The sequence below is a fragment of the Protopterus annectens genome, chromosome 7.part0 (assembly GCF_019279795.1).
Source record: "Protopterus annectens isolate FY-2018-M chromosome 7.part0, PAN1.0, whole genome shotgun sequence".
In the NCBI taxonomy this organism is placed as follows: Eukaryota; Metazoa; Chordata; order Ceratodontiformes; family Protopteridae; genus Protopterus; species Protopterus annectens.
In genome coordinates, this window is record NC_056739.1 from 33,000,759 (window position 1) to 33,014,065 (window position 13,307).

At 38.9% G+C, this 13,307-nt stretch overlaps 1 protein-coding gene across 5 annotated transcripts in view; it reads left to right on the forward strand.

Moving 5' to 3' along the window:
• The window catches only part of PFKFB2 (6-phosphofructo-2-kinase/fructose-2,6-biphosphatase 2), a 655,955-nt gene that overhangs the window by 394,429 nt on the left and 248,219 nt on the right, over positions 1-13,307 (forward strand). For all 5 annotated transcript variants that reach the window (XM_044076459.1, XM_044076460.1, XM_044076462.1 and 2 more), the window contains exon 11: positions 7,846-7,975. In XM_044076459.1, coding sequence (XP_043932394.1) covers positions 7,846-7,975 — 130 coding nt within the window. The remainder of the gene's footprint in view (positions 1-7,845; positions 7,976-13,307) is intronic.

A 13,307-nucleotide genomic window follows, 5' to 3' on the forward strand; every position in this document is an offset into this window, starting at 1 on the left:
AGCATTTCTAAGGGGGGTGGCAACTAAGGATATTTTGGAAGCAGCTACTTGGAGTTCAGTGCATACTTTCTCTAAGCATTATCACCTTCCTATCTACTCTAAGTCTAGGGCTGGTTTTGCCACAGCTGTTTTGCAAGGCATGTTGTCAGCTCCTGCTTCTTTATGATTTGCCAGCCTCCCTTACCTCTGCTTTGGGATTCTACCCAATAGTAAGGACTGCAGCAATGGGGAACGAAGAACATAGTACAGTTTTGTACCTACCATAAATGTAGATGTTCGAGGATCCCATTGCTGCAGTCCAATTTACCCTCCCTCCTTCCCTCTGTGTTTAGGGGTGGTTGTGTAGGTGGGTTTCATGCTTATATATTTTTTTATATGTTCTTGTATATATTGTGCATATTTTTGGTGCAGGTATTTTGGGCCTTGTCTTTTTAGGGTCTTCTGACATCTGGGGCAAGAAAAGACTGAGGATATGGCGTCGGTCATGCGCATTAGTACCCTGACGTACTGACGTCAGTCTAATGCGCCCTGACCGACGTCAGCCTTATACTCTGGTATTCGGGCCGACTGGATGCGGACTATACCCAATAGTAAGGACTGCAGCAATGGGATCCTCGAACATCTACATTTATGGTAGGTACAAAACTGTACTTTCCATAGCCATCTTGTCTCCACTCTCTAAAATCCTTGAAAAATGTAAACATTAACAATTTCTGCACTGTTTCTTACAAAATAAGCTAATCACCAATATACAACATAGATTTTGGCCAGACCACAGCACCTTCACTACATTACTATCATTTGCCAACACTATCAATAAAGCTTGCAGCTCTAATAAACTTGCATCTGCAGTATTTCTAGATCTGTCATAAGCCTTTGACATGGTCTGTCACACTAAACTTCTCAATCAACTTTCCATCCAGGGTCTATCATCTCCATCTATTCAATGGTTCTCTAGCTACTTTGCCAACAGGCAAAATGCTGTAAAATGGCAAGGAACCATCTCTGCATACCTTCCCACTTCTGAATGAGTCCCACAAGGACCCATCCTTGGCCCCTACTATTCAGTATTTTTGTCACTAACACACATTCATGTTCTTGTGAAGACACCTTGATTCAATATGCACATGACTCTACCATCATCTGCTTTTCAAGCACCTTAATTCACCTCCAAAACATCACTCAAGAAGCTGTCATCTCCATTGAAACCTGGCTTACAAGAGTTCAACTCTTACTCAACCCCCCAAAAAAACAAACGCCTCCTATTTACCCCATAAACTCACACCCCTAACAAAGTGTTTCAAAATATTTTTGGCAAATGGCACTAAAATTGAGTTAGTCCACCATACCGAACTATTAGGAGTCATAATAGATGCTAATCTTAAATTTGGCCTCCACATCCAAAACAATATAAAAAAATTCAAAAGCTAGGCATGCTGTTCAAAAACAAACATTTTCTGAGCACACCCACAAAAATGTCTCTAGCCCAAACCTACCTTCTGCCCTCCCTACTCTGTGGAACACCAGTTCTATCAAATTTACAATCCTCCATAAAACAAAAAAAAAAATGAAAGCTGCTACAACAAAATTTGCCAAGTTTGCTACTAATTCATCCATCCTCCTTTACCCATCACTGTAAGTCTCTGCATACCCCTAGATGTGAGGAACTCCCCCTCCACCTCACCTACATTCAACTTAAAACATAAAATCTTACACAAAACATTAGCTGTCCGACTCTGACCCCTTTAATCAACATATATTTTCCTAAAAGAATGCTTAGATCAGAAGACAAACCACTTCTCACCATAAATACAGCCTATACTCATATTCAATAGCAAAAAAAAGACACCAGAACTATTTCTAACCTACTCACCTTTAAAGGCTACCTAAAAGAATACTTTATAAAATCTTGGACCTGTTCCTGTGCCAATTCTGGCTGAACTTAGTCACTATACTTTACTCACTGTTTTCAACCTAAGTCACACTTCACAACCCTCTCCAACCTCCTACTCCACTCGTTTCTTTTGTTTTTCCCACAACCTTATAATATCCACTTAATCTCTGCAGGCCTTCCCTCTACCTCTTTCCGCCCCACACACCTTAGCTACTTGAAGACACCCTACCCTACACTCTTCTTATAATCTCCTTCTTTCTTCGATGACCATAATATGGACACCTCTCTCACACTAAGACATCACTGAATTTCCCCTCACTGTGTCTACTCATGTAATCCCTAATATCTGTTTAAATATTTTATTAGAATTGTCTCCGGTCTCATTTATCACAGACTAATCTATGTAACAAATACAATGAATAATGAGTTTTTCTTCACATATGTTCTCCAACTAATGTTATTGTTTTTCATTGCACTCTACTATGAAACATATGTTCTATGGTTTTTTTATTACATTTTTAACTCTTATGTTTTATAGTGTAACACGATACTTTGATTTAAAATATCTGCTCTTGATTTTTGAAAGATTATAGTTGTTGAACTTTTCTCCCTGAGCCCCCACTGAAAATGGGCACTTTTTGGCCCAGTCAGACTTTCCTGGTAAACAAATGTTAAATAAATAAATAAATAAACAGTTTCTTGTGTAAATCAATATATGTGTGCCTTTTATTTATATCAACATGCAACAAAAAGCAAAAAAAAAAATATATAGAGGAAGTGAACTCTGTGGCTAAATAATGTGATTTACGTTTTCTTTATTTAGTCAGCAAGCAGTTCCGAGCAGCAGTATTTCTGATGGTCTGTTTTTTTTTAGATTTTTTACACATTAACCAATGTATTTTGTATTGCAATAAGACTGTGAAAGAATAAAAGCTTTAAATGTGTTTTTGTTGCTTGATAGTGGACACTGTACTACCATCTGCCTAATTAAAAGCAATAAAAAAACTTGTTTTATAAAGATGAATATAGCATACAGTAATAGCGACAATGAGACAGACTCCTATTTAGTATCCAGTGAAAATGGCATAAGACAAACACATAGAGATATATCCGCAATTATTTTATATTGGGACAGCATGTGGCAACAGACACACAGACCTAGAACCCAGGCAGTAGTGAATGGGAACAGCATATGGTAACAGACACACACAGACCCCCCCCCCCCAGTCATTATCTAATGGGAATAGCATATCACTCAGGTCATAACACTGGACCACTGGGTCTTCCCCTTAAAAATGCAGAGGATGCAGGTGAAGGCACTGTGGTAGAGTGACTTTGCCTAGAGGCTTACAAATGATCATATTCACATTGGTGAAAGAATCCTTTTGTGTTCTGCCCACATAGTTGCATGTTGGATGTGGGGTGGTTTTGTCTAATCTGAGTAACATTCTGACCAGCTGGCCTCTTTCAACAATATACTTTGACCATGTTTTAGCTAGGTCAAGTGTTGTCTTTGACAAATGGGCAGTTGAGTCTCTCTCTGTTTTTTTCTGGACTTATATTTGGCTTGCCCTTGGCCAGTTTCTTACATCATTCTGTATGTTTTGCTCATGTTTAATGCACTTGTTCTTCAGTAGGTACATCAGACATTGATTTGTATGCTGTGTAGTTTGCAATACTTAATAAATTAATTAAGGACAAATGTTGGGTGCTTTAAATTTAAAATCAAAGTACAAGTGCCTAGTTTGGTGAAGGCACTTGTAGCGTGTTTGGTGTACATTTATAATGGCAGCTGTTCTGGGGGGTGGTATCCACAGTGGTATTTGGACCAGTGTTGAGGGGCTTTGCTTTCATATCTTTTGGTCTTCTGCCCCATAGGAGAGAAATGTGGAGTGGTTAATAATACCCTACCTGTTTTTTGGGTGGGGGATGGTTAGTTCGGTTGAATATTATTTAGTTTTGTCCCTCAGACAGCAAATTGGTAGATGTAATACACATCACTGTGGTGCATTTTAATGCTTAAAGTGTGTATTGCACTGTCATATTTATTTATTTAAATGTTGTAACTGGGTCATGAAGAGCTACTTCAGATTCAGCTTGGAGAAAAAAAAATCACTAAAGACACTGTTTATGTCCTTGTTATTTTACATTTAAAAATGTTTATTTAATGTTCATCTCCATTTGGTACTGTACAAGTCTTTGCTTTCCATCTGGCCTGCGTCATGTCTCAACAATAGGACCTGTGTACATACCTGCTTAACAAATGAGTAAGTAACTAAAATAAAACAACACATAAAGGAATAAAAATCGCTACATGTGTATACACAGTGAGTATAGTATATCTACAGGATGTTTTTTGTTATACAATATAGGCAGTTCTAGGAAATAATGAATATTCATATATTAAATAAAAAGCATTGTACGGTGCAGCATTCTAAGCGTTTATAGATACAGAGTAGTACTGGGCTTATAGAAAGTACTGGAAAAGATGCATCACTTCTTGTACATTTTAGACGACAAAGAAAAAAGGTAGACTGACTTAAAAGAAAAAGAAGGGATGTATAGGGTAGTACAGGGTATAAATAGTGACAGTTTGAAACTGAGGGAAGGAGAGGAGAATGAGGATTTAATAGCATGTGTGATAGTTTAGGATATTTGTTCGGGGGGGGGGAGGATAAAATAGTTATTACCAAGTATTTACAAGGAAGGTTATTATGCTGTTCAGGATACTGGGGCCTCAAGGTTTATCTGGGATTTCAGATAGAATGATATTCACATTTTGATTAATGGCTGGTTTTCCCAAGTATAGGAATCTATCTTTCAGTGACTCTCAGGATAATGGATATTTTGGACTGGCCAAAATATCCACAACATTCTACTTAAATACTTTGGATGTGGGAGAAGAAGGGGATCACAACAGTTTGCATCCCTTTTTCTATACAAAAGGATTAATATTGGACACAGTACGATCTTGCCTGTCATTTCTTTAAAAATATGTATAAACGTTATAAGATAGATATGAATTCTTCGTACTTTTTTGGTAGAATACTCCAAAAGTAGATTCTTGCAACAGTTGTGTAGTGTAGCATATATTTAAAGAATTCAGCATCTGTTTTTACTACATTGTGATAAGAGATCTTGAGGTTTGGATAGATACAGGAAAGAGAACTGATGTGGACAGCAGCAGTAGGGTCATGAATATTCATGTTCAGGCCTGTAAGCTTTCTAGTAACAAAAATAAGGCTGTGCCTTAAAATGAAAGAGTAAAGTTCCTCCAGTGGCAGATCAGAATAGTAGAAATTAGAAGATCCCAGGGATGCCTTTGTTCAGAAACATAATTCTTGAACATATTTAGTGAAGTAAACATTATATTTGGAAGAAAGCGTGCTTTTCAGGTTTTATTAGGTTTGTCTGTGCTTTTTAACTGGTCAGAATACTAGCACAAATTGTGTATAGAGTTTTGGGTGCTTTCTTATGCAGAGTTCCTTTAATATACAGAGCCAAAAGGTTGCTTTGTTTGCATGTTAATATGTATTTGTAAGCCTTGCTGTCCAGTATGAAGCTTTTAACAGTCTCAGGAAGTCCTGGATTACACATAGCTCCTATACTATTCTTCATGCTAAAGAGAAGCAGGCAGCATTTTGCTTGCAGTGACTCAGCAGCAGATGCAGCATTGGCAGAGACTGCAGTAAATGCAGCTGTGCTGCCTCCTCTGCAACTGGGAGATGCAGTGGAAAGATGGGAAGAAGATAAGAAACATGATGACTTAAAAGGAAGACTCTGCAACATATACAACATGTACACACTTCAATGCCTGGAGAAGAGCTGTACCTTCTGTGGTAGCCAACTGTATTTAAATGATACTCCCTAAGTAATGTAAACCATTGTCGGACAACAAAAAACACAGTGGGAGAGAAATACAGTACGTACCTAGCTGCATCTCCTGAAACTCTGTTTCCTACTGGCAAAACTGGTCAGGGTGGCACCATCTCAGGTCATTTTAGCAAGGCCTGCATTCTTACATTGTATAGGTGATGTCCATGTCATCAGACAGCACCTGTGTCAGATCAAGCCAGGCATCAGCGTCTCTAAAAGGGCATTCATATCAGACCAGTAAGTACTTCCTAAGGTCCATGTGCAGGAGAAACAGGAAAGTCCTGCTCTCCCTAGCATATTGTGCAGAAGTCCTATGGTTCTCTCTGAGTGAAGTACTTATGGCCACGCACCAGGTCTACTTGATGAAAAGTATGGCAGATCCCAGAACACAGGTGCAAGTTGCTGAGTAACATGCCTCACAACATACTGCTGTGCCAAGGCATAGTGCTGTATGCATTATCTGGACAACTAAATGCACATCCCATGCATTATGCTGCACAGTATGTGCACACCTCACACTGTTATGTAGGCATGGGTAGGACAGTGTGCAGACTGAGTCACAGGTATCAGTGATATACAGTCTCATCAGCAGTTCTCACCACCATAAGTGGCCTGTGTTAGCACGGTAAATATCTGCTGACATCTTGCATGAGACGACTATGAAACAGAGGAATGGAATGTATTGGTATAACTCTGAAAGTGCTATGGACATGGGGCATTATAGAGAAACGGAAGAAGTAGTGTGCTGGTAATTTAGATGTTGCTCTCCCCTGCAATGACTGTAGTACCTTTCAGGGGGATGGAAGGGCAGTGTGCAGTTGGTGTAACAGATATGTGCAAGGGTGGGTTACATATAGGTATTTCACTGGAGATATAACACACAAAGTGGTGGTAAGGCAGTACACAGTCATATGAAAATATGTAGATCAGAGGCATCCAGATGCCCATACAGTCACATGGCACTGTTGTGTATCCCATTGGGGGATGCAGTGCAGTGACCATATCATGCTGCATGAGACACCACAGCATATATAAGGAAGTGGATTAACATGACATTACCTACTAGCCAAAGGTGGTATAAACAAGCCATTCAAAAAACAGATCTAGCAGGGCACAGTGCGACAAACAAATGCCATGGGATGCCGTAATAGGTCTCTACAACAGGCATGAGGGAGGTTTATAGATGCCCTCTTCTCTGCAGAACACAAGGCTCTGGACATATCAGTGTAGAGGGCTACCAAAGGGATGGATCATCAACTGGAAAACTGCTGAAGCAGATTGAGGAGCTTTTAATATTGCTCACCTGGCAGGAGAGTGAGCTACTCATACCAAGTGGTATCTTGGATATGGGTTTCTTCATGCTTGGCACCTTCTACCCCATGTGCCCATGCGAGGTTAGTAGTGATCAAACATCTACCACACCACTGCGGTATGACATATGAAATGGATACAACTGAGGGAGACCTATAACTCAGTCCTGTAGGAACTGACAGTCTGCAAGTGTAACATCCTGATCAGCTTGGTATGTGGTAACATAGCAATGGTTATCATGTGCCACAACATGCTTAACACTGGGAAACAGTACAGTCATAATTCTGTGGACTCACTGTGGTGTTGTATGCTTTTTGAATTCACAGATTGCACTGGTGGAAGTCCCAGGGGCAACAGCGAGATGATGTCACAGAGAGAAGACGGTTGAGTAATTCAGCAGCTGATTATCTCTCAGTTCTCAAATGCTTTGATTTGTTTTCAGTATGAGTTGCACAGTTTTGATTCCTAAGCATTAGAGGTGTTGAGGTGTTAGCAGCACTTCATCTTTCTGTGTGGACCTTCTTTCTCCACAAGAATGCATCCCTTAGATGTACAGTAGTGTTTGCATATTTGTCTCTGTGTGTGTGCGTGCCCACGTGTGTGTCTGTGTATATGTATGTGTACACTTTCGATGTGTATAAACAGTACAAAATCCCATTTCTGCATTGCACATTTATGGAAGTCCTTAAACACTGAGACTGCATGTTGCACTCTATTCTTGCCTGTTATCTTATTGGAATACTAACTCCAGTTCTTTGCTTCAGTCCTACCAGGATTTGGTACAGCGTTTAGAACCAGTTATCATGGAGCTGGAGCGTCAGGAGAATGTTCTGGTAATCTCTCATCAAGCTGTCATGCGTTGCCTATTAGCTTACTTCCTTGACAAGAGTGCAGGTAGGAAACTGTAACAACTACCTTACATGAATGTAAAAAGGGTGTGGTACATCCACCTATGGTTAACCACTGCAGTTGTGAATGATTAAGGCTAGTAAAATAAACAGATTCTTTTTTTAAAGAAGATACATGGAACTTGCATGTCTTTTTATAATCTGAGTTTCTTCATATATCACTCCCTTAGCAAGTAAAATGGACTAAACATGGTTTTCTTTGTAGAAGATAAGAATTCACATGTAAAGGGATTCAGTAACTTGGACACTGCATCTGAGTGTTCTGAAAGGAAGATTATTCTGCATTTCTTTGTGTGTGGGTGTGTTAACATTTCAGCCATATCTTTTTCTTCTGCTGCTCTGAATTTGCAGTCTTCATAAGCGTAAAATCAAGTTTATATTTTGCCTTCTGTGGTTAAATTTGATATGGAACCAGACACAATATGCCTTTTACATCTTATTTCATACATCCTAGGCTGTTGTAACAGTATATTCTTTGCATATTTCAAATTCCTGCTTACCACATTCTTTATTTTACTATACAGCCTTTTTATACCATGCCTGGATGTATGCTGGGCAGAAGTACAATGAGTTTTTTTTTCTGCTAATTCACAGGACCATAGCCTGAATATTTTATAAGGTGTAATGTTTAACATTATTTAGAATTATTTCTGCATTAGATTTTATGGTCATTCCATGTAGAAATACTTGAAATTTTCTATGCCTGAATGTCTTCTTTTCAATTTGATATTAAAATGTTTCTAGTTTGTTGATCAGGATGACATTTTTTTGTCCAATCCATTTTCTTCTGTACCTCAATCAGACTTTTAGTGCTTACTCATTTACAGGATAGTGTAGGTTTTAGTTGTCTTGTCAACCACTATTGCAGTCAAAACTCATACTTTATTTCGTCAGTTATATGCCTTTTTACCTTTTCAGGTCAGGATTTGAGCCTATCCTGAGCATCAGTGGGTACAGGTCAGGAAACAATTCCCCCAGAATACATCAGTTTGCCACAGGACACACACACACACACACACACACAGTCAGCTTAATGGATCAAAGGTTCATCTACTGCATGTTTTTGGAAAGCTGGAGGAAACCAGGGTAGCCACTGAAGACCCACACGGACACTGGGCACACGTGCAGCCTCTACGTAATAAGGTACCCCAGCCAAGAACCAAGTGCTGGAACAGCACTGTTAAGCACTCTGTGGTACACGTACTTGAATATAACAAGATTTAGCAACTTGTTCATAGGTGTGTATTAGGCTAATGGCCCTGGAGCCTTTACAAGCCCTAGCCCATAGGATTACCCTGACATCGTGCCACCCGACCTTAGTTTCCAGTGCCTCTGTCGAGTAGAGCCACTGGAGTGATCCCCGGGGTGAATTTTCTATTTCCCATCCACTCATCATGATTTTTCTTGAAGAGGGCCAGTGAGGGGCTCTGTTTGACATGTATGGGAAGTCTATTCCATGGCATGGGCAGTCTCTGGGTTATGAACCTGTCCCTCCAACATGTTCTGTTGATTGTGTTAATGAGGTTAAAGTCTCTGGAGCGTGTGGTGCAGAGGGATTGGGATTTCTTTAGATGTAAAAAAATGTAAAAAAAATAAAAAATTCAAATAAATGTACTGCTATATAGTCTGCTTTACAATAATTATCAGTTTTTCCCTTGCCATATGCTGCCATAAAACATCATTTTGCTGCATTTGCTATAACATAGGAACCAGTTTTCTTTCCCCTGCTTATCCTTACATCACTACTTCTAATTGTTCATACCCCTGTCCTCCCTCACATCTTTATTCATCATCGCCCTGATGCATTGCAAACATTTTAAGCCCACATTTCATAGAAAATGTGGCATTTCTAACTTCACTTCACTACATACTCTCAAATAAACCATTAATTTACTGACTTGCATTTCAAGTTATCTCCTCCATTTTTTGCATAGTGATAACCATAATATATCCTAAGTCTGTTATAGAGTTCTCCCACTGTATAGCTTTCTGAAGATTTCCTGACTGTTTTAGTAATTCACTTCAAATCGTACAACTTTATCACCCTCACCATGACATACATTTCTTTAGCTCCTTTCCCTTTACAGCCCTGTAACTCAAGTAGCCATTTGTGATAGTTGCACAACATTAGAGAAGGGTGAAAGGGGTACAAACAACAGTACACAGCCATTGCAGACAATCACTTGCTTCAGTCTAACATGAACAAGCAAATGATTTCTAAAATTTCATGCTCTGAAGTTACAAGAAGAAGCCGTTTGAAAAAGTGTCTAGATCAGGTAGTTATCAGGAATTTGATAAATTAGTGCAGAACTATAACCACGGTATCTGGTCCCCTTTGCATTTCCCCTAATCTGGCACCATGCCACACACTCTTTGTTGAGGACATTAAAGAAAAATCTTCTCCAAGTTGAGAACCAAAAAAAATCTCATTTGCACTCTCTGAAACTGTACCAAATGACCTGCTACAGATGTCACGAGCAGCTTGCTACAGGCACAAAACACTTCAACCATGACTGCAAATACAACACTGGCATTCATTTCTGAAAGCTGGTACTATACTACCACCACATAGGGGGCTGCTATCAGCAGATGCCAAGCACCTTGCACCTCATGCAGCCACTTCCTTCTCACTAGCCTAGCTGTGCCTCTGAATTAGTGGTGATGATTTCAAAGAAAGGTGATTTAATTTGAGGGCAGTACAACAGGAGTAGAATACAAGATATTTGTGAATACTGTTGTAGGAAGACTGAAAAGATGGGAAGGATTAATACATAAGGATCAGGCATATGCATCGGCAGGAAGTGATATGGTACTGAATATGTAATAAATATAGAAGATATATTTATGTTGGGGGATGAGAAGTTGGTGGGTATTCAATGGAACAAACAAAACCATTGCATTTAATTCTTCTTTGAAACTCTTAGAATAACATTTTCTGTGTGCAGGATGGCTATCTTAAATAAACTCTGTACAAAAATGTTTCTGTGTGAGATGAATAATATAAAATGAATAGAAACATTTTCATAAAAATCCATCCATGCATGGCTTATTCAAAGTATTTAAACTATTGTACATTATTTATTTATTTGACATTTATTTACCTGGGTGGTCCAACTGGGTCTACAGAACCCATTTTCAGCGGAGGCCTGGGGAGAAAAGCTGCACATACAGTGCAATACAAATACATTATAGTCCAAAAAAAAACAATACAAGTAACATGTGGAATACATCTTAACTGCAGTCCCTCACCCAAAATGTCTTTGAATTAGTAGAAGAATGGTTCTTACAGAGCTGTCTCCTCCTTAACCCCAAAAAGACTAAACTATTGCTCTTTACTCCCACACAAAAGTCCACCCCAATTGACTTCATTATCAAATCAGATAATGTCACAGTCATATCTCCTGACACTACCGCCAAACTCTTAGGAATAACTATTGACCACAATCTTAACTATGATACTCATATCAACACCACAATAAAATCACTTAACAGAAAAGTAGGCTCCCTCTATAAAATTAAACCCTTCCTTACTCCCATAGCTAGAACTACTGTTGCCCACACCCACCTTATCTCAACTCTCTTCTATCCCTCTTCTGTATACACTAATCTATCTAAAAGCAGCCTCAACAAGCTGGCAATCTCCTACAATAACATTGCCAGATTTGCTACTGGCTCCCCTTTTAGAACCCACCATTGCAAAAATGTGAAACAACTGGGTTGGCTGGAACTGCATAATCAAATTCTATTCCACCAACTGATTATTGCCCATAAACCCCTTTATCATCCAGGTAACACACCTATTCTCATGAGTCTAATTAGCCCATATAAAAATCTTACAAACCTACGCTCAGCAAATAAACTACTGGTATCTAGACAAAAACCTAACAATAAAGCAGGAGATTCCCTTTTTCTCTAACACTGCAGGGAAAAAGCTGGAACCTACTTCCTGGTGACCTCACATCTCTTTCTTCAACTGCACTATTCAAAAAGAAACTCAAATTATACCTTACAACCCACTGGCTATGTCCTTGTACTGACCCAGACTAAAAATTCTCTTCCTGTTATCCTAGGTTATAGCACTAATTACTACTCACTTTATAGCCACTTTAAGACCACTACCTTCTAAGTTATACTTATTGTACCCTGGAAAGTCTGTATGAACATGTCACTGCCTTATAGATGAGTCACTGCCCTTAACTAATTCTCCCAATCTTGTTTATAACTATTCTTTCTCCTGTGCCATACTTATAACTTCGATTTGAGAATCTCCCACATCCTTCTGAATACACTTTTCTTTCATTATTGTTTGGTCAAGAAAAAAAAAAGGGAGAATTGTTCTATTTTGTTTTACTTTTATCTATCATGATTGCTAAGTTACTATGTAAACACCTGTTTTGTCTGACAAGTGAACTGTAACTGAAGTAATGTTCTGTTTGTTTTTTTTTTATGAGGAGCGTTTCTCCCCGGGCCTCTACTGAAAATGGGCATATATCCAGTTAGACTAGCCCTGTCAACAAATGTAAAATAAAATAAATAAATAAAATAAATAAGTTGATAGAATGTAAGCTAGGTTACAAGACAGACTACACAACTGGACAATTCTATAGAATTATATTATTATAGACAATTTTAACCATTCTAACAACATATACATAGCGTAGGAGAAGATAAAGTGTATAAAAATAATATGTAGGTCGTACAATGTATGACATCGGTCGTTATAGTGCATGGAAAATAATAGCTGAAGAGTTAGTGATGCATAAAGATAGCAAGAGAGTTAAGAAGAACAGAGGCATTACAGACTGAGCAGCAGCTTAAGTATGTGGTATAGAAACAGAGAAGGAGTTACGAGAGACATTTGGATCTTGTAAACTGAGAAGGAGTTACGAGAGACATTTGGAGCTTGTAAACTGAGAAGGAGTTACGAGAGACGTTTGGAGCTTGTAAACTGAGAAGGAGTTACGAGAGACATTTAGAGCTTGTAAACTGAGAAGGAGTTATGAGAGACGTTTGGAGCTTGTAAACTGAGAAGGAGTTACGAGAGACATTTGGATCTTGTAAACTGAGAAGGAGTTACGAGAGACGTTTGGATCTTGTAAACTGAGAAGGAGTTAGGAGAGACATTTGGATCTTGTAAACTGAGAAGGAGTTAGGAGAGACATTTGGATCTTGTAAACTGAGAAGGAGTTAGGAGAGACATTTGGATCTTGCAAACTGAGAAGGAGTGAGATGCGACAGAAGAAGAAAATGAAGCTAGTGAGGAAGAAGAGAAAGAGCTGAGCATTAGGCTGGATTTATACCAGAGCAGATGCCTGTAT